General features: G+C 45.7%; 1 protein-coding gene across 4 annotated transcripts in view; it reads right to left on the reverse strand.

Moving 5' to 3' along the window:
* Positions 1-327: 327 nt before the first annotated feature.
* Specc1 (sperm antigen with calponin homology and coiled-coil domains 1) overlaps positions 328-12,493 on the reverse strand; it is a 277,277-nt gene continuing 265,111 nt past the window's right edge. For all 4 annotated transcript variants that reach the window (XM_075992242.1, XM_075992243.1, XM_075992244.1 and 1 more), the window contains one exon: positions 328-4,046. In XM_075992242.1, the coding sequence (XP_075848357.1) occupies positions 3,957-4,046 (90 nt within the window). In that variant the 3' untranslated portion in view covers positions 328-3,956. The remainder of the gene's footprint in view (positions 4,047-12,493) is intronic.

Here is a 12,493-nt window from a genome sequence, read left to right on the forward strand (position 1 = left end):
CCTAGGAATGGTGGCTTCCAGCGGATGCTTATAGCCACCGTCATGCTCTACTCGCTGTTATATTTTTTTATTATTAAGGTGTCTCTTCAACCTTGTGCAGTCTAAAGGGTCCAAGCAGCCTACTTCCATCTTATGCACATCTGTACAGCTTGGCAGCATCCGGGTGCTGGAAGACCCACAACCTGTGGCCATCGCAAGGCAGCTGTGGACGGGACTGCAAAGTGACAAGAACGAGCAGGGAGAGGGCTTTAAGCTGACTCAAAGCAAGTTTGGTGCTTTGAAAAAAAATGCTGATCGACGTCAGTGGGTGAAAGAATCAAACTGAGATAGAAACAAAATATATTTATTAGAAATCGTACACAGTGGCACACCTTACCCTTGGGAGCCCTGTCCACCTCTGACAGTACGTCACGTCTGGGCAGTGCTAGGTGCTGTCTAGTGTGCTCTTGAGGGAAAGGAGGCCACAGGTATATCAAGTGCATTCAACTAATGTAGTTAAAGTCAGTGAGCTACTCAGGGGGTTCCAGTCAGAACTCCAACCTTGTCGGAGGACCTAGATGCCCAGGGGCTTCAGCAGATGCTGGAAAAAACTTCTTTTCAATCATCTGGGGGTTCTCTCTCCCACTGGTGCCAGCAGTAGGGCATTTCAAACTAGAACACTCAGGAACTGCTGGATTTGGTGAGTGGGTTTGTCCCTAAGGGTCTCAGTTCTCCATTTCCATCATCCAGGGACAGGTTTGCAGGGGACAGAGAGGTCAGAGACTGACATGTGGCTGGTGCTCATGGGAGACAGGAAGACAGTACGGCCAATATTCAATATTGCTAGATGGCTGATTGCTTTGGGATAGCCCCACACTCTCTGCCAACTAATCCCAAATTTCCAGACTCAACTGATCTCCATCTCCAGGATATTGAAGACACAGGTAGCAGCACTGTGCTAGGCAGGACATGGGTTTCTATCTTCTAGCCATGGCTTGTATTCTGGATGGTCTACAGAAGCTGAGGAACAACTGGATGAAGAATGAGAACCAAGGACAAGTATGGATGCGGAAGTGAGAAGGACTAGGAAGATGGATGTGCCTTGGAATATTGCCACTGTGGGCAGCGGCCTTAGTGCTACCACCTGCCGTCAGACACCAAGCAGTGCTGAGAACCAGACTTCTTTACGTGTCTTAACTTCTCAGGGTCTTGCATTTTACAGATCTCTTTAGCTGAGGGCAGATGGGAAGAAACATGGCTCTGGAGGCCTCCAGCGTCCTCTGAATGATGGCTTGCAGAGACACAAAGGAAACAGCAGGAGCTAAGCACCAAAGCTGGGTGTGGGATCTAATCTCAGCACCCAGGAGACAGAGGCAGCAAGACCGTGAGTTCAACAGGAGGTCCTGTTTCACAAAACCCAAAACAAAGCAAAACAAACAACAACAAAACAAAAAACCAAAACCAAACCAACCAAACAAACAAACAAAAACAAGAAAAAGTAAGGCACCCCTGCCTCCACCGCCATGCTTCTGTTCTTAGCTGGTCAGTTTCTCACATTCATTTTTGTGACTTGGAGATCTTCCCAGACCCTGCACCTCCACATGCAGTAGTGTGGCACCTTGACAGAGGACTGGAGCTCTATCGGTCATGCATACCCTCTGCCTGGCAGTACCTGTATGCCATTCCTCTCCGACGCCCCTGGCAAGACCTGCAGCAGTCAAGATAAACCACAAGCAGAAAACGGACAAGAACAGATGCAGCTGGCTGGTCCACAGCGACCTGGGGCCCCAAAGTGCCTCTACTTACAGCCACTGTAAGGCGTCTGGAGACCGGCACGGAGGCTGCTCTGCTGAGAGCTCCCAGATTCTTAGCATCCTGAAAACAGCCAGAGACAGACCAAACTCTCCTGCCTTAACTGTGGCCTCTCCTACACAGCTCCAGAGATCACCCCTGAAGAAACGACACCCAGTTGTGTGGGACAGCGTTCCTGCCCACCCTGCTGTGATGGCTGGGCAAAGCAGACTGGAGACAACTGGTGGGGGGAGGTACAGCATCAATTATGTCAACACAACGGGTATGGGAGGCAGCCCAAGTACCAGCTTTCGGAGACACATTCATCAGCAAGGAGGTTCGGAGCCCTCATCTTCCATCTGGAAATGAAGGAGCTCCTAATGGGAGAACAAGGGGCAGGGAGTAGTGTCCTCCCTCTCTGCGTGGCTGCCCATCAGATCTGGAGAACTGTGAGCATGTGCAGACTGCATCTCTGCTTTGTTCCAGTTATCCTAACTCACCTGATGCGAGAGTCAGGCACGCAGTTCCCAGGAGTCCCAGGGGATCGGCCCTGAGCCACAGCTAAGAACTACAGATGGAGCCTACAGGTGGAGTCTGTGGCCCCACGAGGCTACGTCAGCTCGAGAATCAGCGCTGCTGCACCCAGCTGCTACTTATCAGAGCGATGGACTGGAGGGAGGGGCAGAACCTAGGTCCTCCAAGGATAGGGCTGGGCCAGCAGAGTGGCTCAGACAAGCAGGCAGAGATTCATTGTAGCTATGGTGGTCATTCGCAGGGGTTGCTATGAGCGTGGTCCTTTCTCAAAGGACCAGTCTAGGGTTATTTGGCACTTAGAACAGTAATGGGTGTTTGTGCGCACCCAACTGTCAGAGAAAGGGGCGTGCTCATTTGCTATGAAGTGCACATTTGTCCAAGAAAAATGGAAAGACGCTTCTAAAGCAGTGGTTCTCAGCCTGTGTGGGGTCACATATCAGAATTCTATATATCAGATATGTACACTACAATTCATAACAATAGCAAAATTACAGTTATGATAGCAATGAAATACTTTTATGGTTGGGGTTACCACAGCATGAGGAACTCCCAGCATTAGGAAGGTTGGGAACCACTGGTCTAGGGCCGCTTGGCTTGGGTACTCAGGGAGGGGCTGTGCTGCTTCCTAGGGAACCAACGGGGCACTGGAGGACAGTCACCCTTACGCTCCTAATAGCTTCTTTCAATAGGCACATGTAAAAGGCCCAACAAGTACCAAGGGCCAAACCTGTCTGGAGCCAAAACATGTTTATATTTCTGTCCACCCAGAATCCTAAGGGGCACACCTCCCAACCTGCGGAACTGTGCAAATGTGCAGAGCTCGCCATCACAGGCTGCTCCACACACGTCAGACTTGTGTGGAGCTCTGTGTTGGGCCAAGATGTGTGTAAATGAGACTGTAAATAACAGCAGGGCAGAAGGGTCTATGTGCAATGGTCACAGATCTCATCAGCCAAGACACCAGTGCTGTGCTCAGGCCCTGTGGTTAAGGAGCAAGCCAGCTGGCCTCTCATGCACCCTCAGCAAGGTACCTAAGTGCGAGAAATCAAATAGGGACGGCAAGATCTATGCAGTGCCTTTAAGTTCTCAGTTACATAGAACTGGACATACTATTTCCCTAATCAGTATGTTTCCAGGTTGCTAAGAAGCAAAAGCTGCTTTTGTTTTTCTGTTTTGTGGAGTGTTGTTTTATTGGTGGGGGTGGGCAAGCAGCTGGTAAGGACAGAGTTTTGAAAAAAAAAAGCAAAGTTTTAGTAAAGGAGGAGGAAGAAAAAAAGACACGGTGGTTGAAGTGCTGTTTGTCAGTGTGTAGGCCATGTGTGGGCAGCAAATGGGACTGGCAACACTCTGGCGTCTCACAGAAGAGGGCCTGGGTTTGGAACCCACTGTGTGAGAAGCGGGGCCTGCCTCTCTAAAAACTTCCCATTGGGAACAAGGATTCCTGAGCATAGGCTCCAGACATGTTTGCATCTGAGATGGGGACACGGTGGAGCCACCTCTGCTTCTCAGTGGAGTGCTGGTCCACGTGGCTTAAGCCTTTGTTGGAAATCCAGACGGCTAGATGGTGGGCACAGCAGGCATGGTGGACAGTGAGCAGGCGCTTCAGGATGAGCTTCAGGCCATGCGGCAGCTGCTGATGCTGGCTCTTCTGTTTATGTCTCAAAGTACTTGTAGATCTGGGCCACATACTGCATCACACTCTGCCAGTCGGGCCGGTCTGTGTACAGCATCTCACTGAGTTCCTGCAGGGGAAGGGGACAGCACAAGACGGACATCTCAGTCCCCTTTTACCAAGTGACTCTGATCCAGGTCAGGATTGGTACTGATTGGTACCAATCAGGATTGCTACCTTCCACTAACAGGAACCAAAGTGTAGGCAAACACAGGCCATGCTAATGTGCTGAGTTAGGCTTCTGAGCAGCTTTTCCTGGGAGGTATGTCCCTTTCAAAGACCAAAGACAGGACTTCCTATTACTTTCATTACAGCTTTTTACAGTCACCTGAGCTTCCACATCAGAAGAAGGCTTCTGGTTTAATAATGTGCATATGAACGTAAGCCCAGTTTCCTAGGCTCCCACCACAGTGGGCATGCTTTCACACATCCCGTGTCTCTCCAATGGGCATTCTTGTGTAGGATTTCCCACACAACTGTACTTCCATGGGTGTGCGCTATCTGTAGTGTCCCTTCACTTCCAATACATTGCACTTTGCAATGTCAAATTAGTTCCTGGAGAGCTAGTCATGGGGTTACCACCGACACCTTGAGCCAACTTAAACCATGTGCTTTACTAGGGTTAATATCTCTTAGCATATGGGCTTTTCTTTCTTTGCTTTTTTTTCCTTTCCTTTCTTTCTCTCCCCCTCTAGTTGAGTGATTTTTTTTGCTATTTATTTAGTTTTATTAATTTACTACCCGTTGGGGGCTAATTTTGCACGTAAGGCCAGGCCGACAGTGATAAGGCAGGTGGGAAGGATAGGTGCCCGGCTCTCTAGAAGACGCTTAATTATTAACGCTGGGATCGGATGTGGAGTCTGCTGTGGTTATAACCAAACATGAGCCAGAAGCAGAGATGCAAAGGAAAAAGAGGCTGAACAGAGCACATCTGTGCCTGGTAAATCCTGCCGACCAGTCACCAACTTAACATCTGACTTTTCTCTCCTGCTCTGCTCCCCGGTCAGGCTAAAATGATCAGCATATCATGATCTGATCTGCCAGGAAGGGCACAAAGGAAGCAAGAGGGACAGACCTTCCACACACAAGTCTGCCCAGAAAAATTTTTTAAAGAAAAAAAATGAAGTCTTAGAGCAGAGATTGCTAATGACAGCAGGGACACATGATAAAGAGTGACAGAGTTCAGTGGGGAGGCAGAGGCAGGGGGATCTCTGAATTCAAGGTCAGCCTGGTCTAGACAGTGAGCTCTACACAGAGAACAGTGCTGATTGGGAGGCAGATGAGCTTTGAGAAGGAAGGGCAGCCTGAAGACATGCCTAGGAACTCAAGAGGGACTGAAAACTTTCCTTTCTGTAGAGGAAGAGGTCTTTAGTTTCAGACAAGTTGGAAGTACAGCTACTAGTCACAGTTTAACTCAGTCCATTTCATATTAGCAATTACTGAATCAAAAATATCTGTTACATTATTAACACCACATCTGAAAATCTTTGAAGAAATGTTTTGCATGTTTCAAGGGGAGGGAGGGAGGCTGTCTTAGTAATAATTTCACCACACATGAAATTTACTTAAATTAACAGTTAACAGCCCAAACCCAGGTCAATATGATTTCACCAAACACACATAGAAGAACTAATATTAGTTATTTAGTCTCCAAAAACGGAAGACAAGAGAATGTTTTGCAACTCATCCTGTGAGGTGAGGCTAGCCTACAACCAGAGCCAGACAAAGACACTACAAGAAAACTGTACGGGGCTGGAGAGATGGCTCAGTGGTTAAGAGCATTGCCTGCTCTTCCAGAGGTCCTGAGTTCAATTCCCGGCAACCACGTGGTGGCTCACAACCATCTGTAGAGAGGTCTGGTGTCCTCTTCCGGCTTGCGGGCATACACACAGACAGAATATTGTATACATAATAAATAAATAAAATAAATATATATAAAAAAAGAAAACTGTACGTCAGCTTCTCAGATAAATAGACACAAAGCTACTGGCAAATTTGAAAAAAAATGTTAGAAAACTGAATTCATTAATCTATAAAGTATTATGATTAAATAAGGCTCGTCCAAGGAATGTAAAGCTGGCTCAATGTTTTTAAATCAACATTAGCATATTAACAGACTGAGAAAAATAAGATCAACAAACTTCAGAATCTGTTCATGACAAAAAACAAAACAGAGAAGCTAACTTATTTTATACGCTAAAGGGTATGTACTCCCTAACCCAATAGCTAAACTCACTTAATTGTGTAAGACAATGCTTTTCTCCCTCAAATCAGGACTAAGACAAAGATGGACTCTCCTGCTTGTCCTGTTTAATACAGTAGATGAAAGGGCCAGTCTCGATGATGCAGTGAAAGTCTGTCTCAAAGACCCACCCCACAGCAAAACTAATCAAAACAAAACACAACAAGGAGACAGGTGCTACAGAAGCAGCTAAACCCAAACAATGACGAAGACATTACTAGAGGCAAGTGACAAAACACTCTTGCTGTTAAAGCACTATAATAAAATAAAACAGTCATAGCATTTATGGATAATTCTTTGATTCTACCAGAGGATACTCACTCACCCAATGTGTGTGTGTGTGTGTGTGTGTGCCTGTGTGTGTCACATGTGCATGTCGTGGCGTACATGCGGAGGTCAGAGAGAAACTTGCAGGAGTCAGTTCTTCCCTTCCAGCACGTGGACCCCAGTGACTGAATCCAGGCCATCAGGCAAGAAACTTTACCTACCAAGCCACCTTGCTGGCCCACACGGCAGTTCCTGACAAGACACTGGAGGTGTTTTTGTTTTTCTTTTAAATTTTATGGGTGTTCTGCTTGTATTTCTGCCTGTCCACCACATGCGTGAATGGAGGTGTTGTTTTGAACAGGAGATAAAGAGGAGCTCTAGGTAGCATTAAATCTAGGAGATATCTTCTTCTCCTACTCAATGCGAAGGCAGAACAAATAAAATGGAACATAAAAATCCCCCAGCCAGAATGAGCATGAACTTGACTTTGAAAATACTGGATAAGAATTCCTTAGTACCTTGTTGCTGATGAACTTATAAAGAACACTAGAAATGTACACTGGGGCAGGAGAGACGGCTCAGCAGTTAGGAGCACTGGCTGCTCTTCCAGAGGACCTGGGTTCAGTTTCCAGTGCCCACATGGTGACTTATAACCATCTGTACCTCCAGTTCCAGGGAATCGGATGCCATCTTCTGGCCTCTATGGGCACTAGGCACATATGTGGTGTGAGCCCACGTGTTCATGCGCGCGCGCACACACACATACACACACACACACACACACACACACACACACAGGCAAAATACTCATACCCATAAAATAAAAATAAATGAAACTAAAAAAAAAAACCCACAAAACCCAACCAAAACCTAGAAACGCACTATGGCTGCTGCTGCTGTTGCTTCTTCTTCTTCTTCTTCTTCTTCTTCTTCTTCTTCTTCTTCTTCTTCTTCTTCTTCTTCTTCTTCTTCTTCTTCCTCTTCCTTCTTCCTTCTTCCTTCTTCTTCTTCTTCTTCTTCTTCTTCTTCTTCTTCTTCTTCTTCTTCTTCTTCTTCTTCTTCTTCTTCTTCTTCTTTTTGATTTTAAAAATATTTTATTTGATCTATGTATTTGATGTTTTGAATATTTATTTATTTTTAATATCTGCTTATTTATTTGCCTGTATGTGTGTCTGTACACAGTATGTGCAGCATCTCTAGCAGCCAGAAGAAGGCGTCAGACATTCTGGTTTGCCTATCTCTGTGTAGGCTCTGTGAAATGAACTCAGGTCTTTTGCCAGGGCCATAAATGCTTCCAACTACAGAGCCCAAAAGCCTCATATTTAAGGTTTTAAAGCTTCCTACCTATTGTCTTTCAACAACAGCACTTAGGGCTTCATCTACAGCTGGACACATACACTTAAGTGTTCATTTCTAGATCAATATTCTTTTTTTTTTTTTTATTTTTCGAGACAGGGTTTCTCTGTAGCTTTTGGTTCCTGTCCTGGAATTAGCTCTTGTAGACCAGGCTGGCCTCGAACTCACAGAGATCCGCCTGCCTCTGCCTCCCAAGTGCTGGGATTAAAGGCGTGCGCCACCACCACCCGGCTTAGATCAATATTCTTGAGAAACTGTAGAACCTTTGAAAGTTGGGGCCTAATGAACCGTCCTTTGGTCTTTGAAGGATCCTGGGACAAGAGCCACACCCCTTCCTTTTCTTCTTTTGATATTTGGCCATGAGACGAGTGGTTTTTCTTGGTCACATACTCCTGCTATGTAGTGTGTATGGCTTCTTCTTTTATTCATTTCTTTGCATATACTTGCTACAAACAGTCTACGACCTGGCATTGTTCTAAGGGCCTTTAGCGATAAAGAGAGAAGGCGCTTGTGCATCCAGGTTCACAGTAGCATTTGCCGAGACGAACTTAACTACAGTGGCACTGTAGTGTTTCAGGACAGACGAACAGACACGCAGAACAAGGTATAACCGTATCATTTGCCTTAATGAGGAAGGAGGTTCTAACAGATGGACTCTGAGGTCCTTACACTATGCCACATAAGCCAAACATGAGACAGAGACGGCGGGCAAATACACTTACATGGGGTGTCTGAAACAGGTGAGCTTTCAGAGTCTGAGAACAGAACAGTGGCGGCCAGGCTGAGGGCGGGGGTGGGGAGTTAATGTTTAACAGATTCAGAGTTTCGATTTTGCAAGATAAGAATTTTACACTGGGAGGGTGGCAATGATTGCTACACAGCGTGAAGGTACTTCACACCACTTAGAATGATTAAGACGGTAAAACTATAAAAAGTAGCTGACCTCACTTACCGGACTCTCAAGGCTTTTGGAGCTCCTGCTTTCAGGAGTTCAGTCTTGTGCAGTGACTACCCTACACAGGCCCCCGAGTAAGCGGTGCGTCATGGACAAAGTGACTAAGGCCACAGTGAACCCTCACCAAGCCACAGACGGCTAGCTCTGGAGAACACACCAGAGCTGCTCTGAAGCAATCGCGATGATGCCGCGGGTGTTTGCCCAATTCTTCTGGTACGGTTGATGATGTTGGCTTAAGACGCCCATTTCATGGTGGCTGGGCAGGAATGTGTTCTACACGACAGAGCTTCACATTGAAGGAATCTTCCTTGCTTATCTATTTACCCTAAAACGTGTATGTGCTTATACAGATACTCAAAAAACTTTATTTTTAAGACTTATCTTTAATATTTCTTAAATATGTATATATGTGTGTGTTTGAATGTAGGTTTCTGCACAAGAGTGCGGTGACTGCAGGGGCCAAAAAAGGGGTGTCAGAGTCCCTGAAAGCGAAGTTACAGATGGCTGTAAGCTGCCCAATATGGGTGCTGGGAGCGAAACTCAGGTCCTCTGCAAGAGTAGTGCACTCTTAACTGCTGAGACTTTTCTCCACTGGATTTTACTTCTTGAATGTTTAGCATTCTACTTTTTGAGTAAGGTTTAGAGAGTGCTTCTATTTGATATTTGAAGGGTATTGCTGCTGCTACTTAACTGTCCATTCTGTTTCAGTTTAATATCGGCATGATATCATTCATAGTGCTGCTGTCTCCACACCTCCCTCCCTTTACATTTCTCCAAGTCCTCCAACCTTGGAAGGCTACAGACTTACATCTTACTGTTATTTCAGCTTATATTTTCCTGACTGTCCTTTTTTCCTTGATTGTATGTGGGTTAAAACAACAAAAAACTTTGGCCACACATAGTGTGGTGGTACATGTCTACAAACACAGCACTTAGAAGGCAGAGGCAGGAGGATCAGAAGTTCAAGGTCATTCTCGTAGTGATATCAAAGCCAGCCTAGCACTACACACACACACACACACACACGCACACACACAATACATTGGGTTACGCTTGGCATTTTAAAGCTACAACCATCCTGAAGTAACAACAGTAATTAATAACCTTTGACCAATTACACTGAAAGATTATATAAGAAGCTTCAAGAACTGGAAAGCCAATTAGCAGTTGCTTAATGAGATTTTCATTGTTGTTGTAAACAGGAAGCCTAGAAGTAGATTCCAGATTGATTACCACTAAGTGTTATCTCTTTTTCCCACTCCATAATATTTATTTATTTATTTATTTGTATTTTATTTTTGAGACAGGGTTTCATGTAGCCTACAATGGCCTCAAACTTGCTGTTTGTTGGCTTTTCCATTCTAGAAACTAAATACACATTAACCAATAAACGTTCTCTACTGTTTTTCAACCCTTCATTGTCTATTCAGCCTGTGGGATGGTTTCCTTATGTTTACTGTGAATCCACCATCTTTCTCCTTTGCTATATCTAACCAGTTTGGCAACCCATCCATGGTTTTTCCCCCTTCCAAATTTTCATTTCTAATAGCTTTGTGTAACCTTCCTGCTGGTAACAAAAATATTCTAAAAAGATCCTTGTGCAGGTCTCTTTGGATATTGGCCTATTTAAACGTTGATCCCCTAGGAATTGTAATTTCTGCAGAAATCTCTTGCTGGGACAAGGGAAGGATGGAGGCTGGAGCCAGCAGCAGGAGGAGGAGCTGGTCTTGGTGAACTATCCGTACAAGTCTGTCAGCTTGTGAGACCACCTGGCAGGGAGACTGATACTAGGCAGTGGTGGGTACTGACTGGCAGGAGGACACGCCAGGACTGCTTAATTAAATGTCTCTTGCACGCTGTCTAAGCGTCTTGTCGGGGCCCTGAAGATGAACCGGGAGTGTTCGTGTAGGGGTCACGGGGCCTCTATGTCCCCAGTATGGCGACATTGTATAAATCCCCCCTTTTCCTGCTTTTATGATTATTTATCTGTTTAACTGGCTTCCTGAGGATGGTTGAGTTTAGCCTGTTAGGGCTGGGAGGGCTGAGGCTCCGACTCAAACAGCTCCAGGAACAGACGTGAGTCTTTTCTCCCTCCCTTATATTTATAGCACTATGACCCTCCCTGGTTTCTACTCCTCTTCATCTTCTTTGTTCTCTCTCTCCCTCCCTCCCTCCCTCCCTCTCTCTCTCTCTCTCTCTCTCTCTCTCTCTCTCCCTCCCTCCCTCCCTCCCTCCCTCCCTCCCTCCCTCCCTCCCTCTCTCTCTCTCTCTCTCTCTCTCTCATTTTTGGAGCTGGATGGAGTCCCTGTGTTGTACAGGCTGGGCTTGACTTCAAGAGCCACGCGAAGTCTCAGCTCCAGGAAACCAGGATTAGAAATGTACCACCATGTATGTTCTCTTAAACGTTTTAGTATGTGTGCATGTGCTGTGTGTTGGTGTACAGGTGTGCCGAGGTCCAAAGTTGGCATCCAGGTCTTCCTTAGTCCCTCTCCACTTTTGGCAACAGGTGCCCTCAGGCCAACAGGAGCTCACAGCCAACAAGAACCTCCCGGCACTGGGATTACATGCCTGGCTTTTTATAGGGCACTGTAGATCTCATGCTGCCATGCCTGCCCAGTCGGACTTTACCCACCGAGCCATCTCCCCAGTGCCTCTTACCTGCCTGCTAGGTTTAAACAGTTAACATTTGTTACCCCCAGTTCTGGCAGGTAATACCCACTCTCATTTGGTGTACCTGTTGGCTAGAAAACTCAATCCCTTTCCTGTCTGCTTTGTAATCTTGGCTTGTGCATATTTCAGTAGCCATTAAACAATAGGTGCTTCCTGCATCCTACCATTTAACTAGATGCTCCAGACAGAAATCTGGGTTCCAAACCTCATCTGGCCTTTTAATCCACCCCACCTCCAAGGCAAGCCTCTGCATCTCTCCAGGAGCAGGTGCAGTTCTCACAATGTCTGATTCTTAACTCACAGCTTCGGTTTTCACTTTATTTTATGTTTCTGATATGTAGTTATTTTTCTATACTTTTTTTTTAGACAGGGTGCCTTTGTGCAGCCATGGCTGTCCTGGAATTCACCATGTAGACCAGGCTGGTTTTGAACTCATAGAGATCTGCCTGTCTCTGCCTCCCAAGTGCTAAGGCTAAAAGTTTGTGCCACAATGCCCTGGTGACATTTCTTTAAAAAAGACATTTCACTGAGATTGCATGTTGATTTGAACAAGAGAATTTTAATAGCAATCTAGCTCACTGTTTTGTCAGAAGTGCAATTTATTCATAATGAAATCTTAATTTCAAGAACTCTGAGTCCAGAGCTAGAGAGATAGATGGCTTAGCAATGAAGAGAATTGGTAGCTCTTCCAAAGGACCTGGGTTTGATTCCTAGCATCCACATAGCAGATCACAGTCATCTCTAAGTCTAGTTTTAGGGGATCCAGCAACCTCTTTTGGTCTATACAGGCACTAGACATGGGGTACACAGACCACTAGCAGGTAAAACACCCACAAACATAAATAACAATAATAATAATAATGATGATAAGGAAACAGAGACAAACAAACCCCTGAGCATACATCCTTTCTGGCCAGCTGGAATTCTGACCATATTAGGACTCCTGAGGGACAGATCTGCAAACGGACCTGGGTATCCTTTATCAGTTTAGTGGGTAGCAGAAAGTTCTTTCTCATGAATTAGGAAA

The sequence above is a fragment of the Microtus pennsylvanicus genome, chromosome 11 (genome assembly GCF_037038515.1).
Source record: "Microtus pennsylvanicus isolate mMicPen1 chromosome 11, mMicPen1.hap1, whole genome shotgun sequence".
Lineage (NCBI taxonomy): Eukaryota > Metazoa > Chordata > Mammalia > Rodentia > Cricetidae > Microtus > Microtus pennsylvanicus.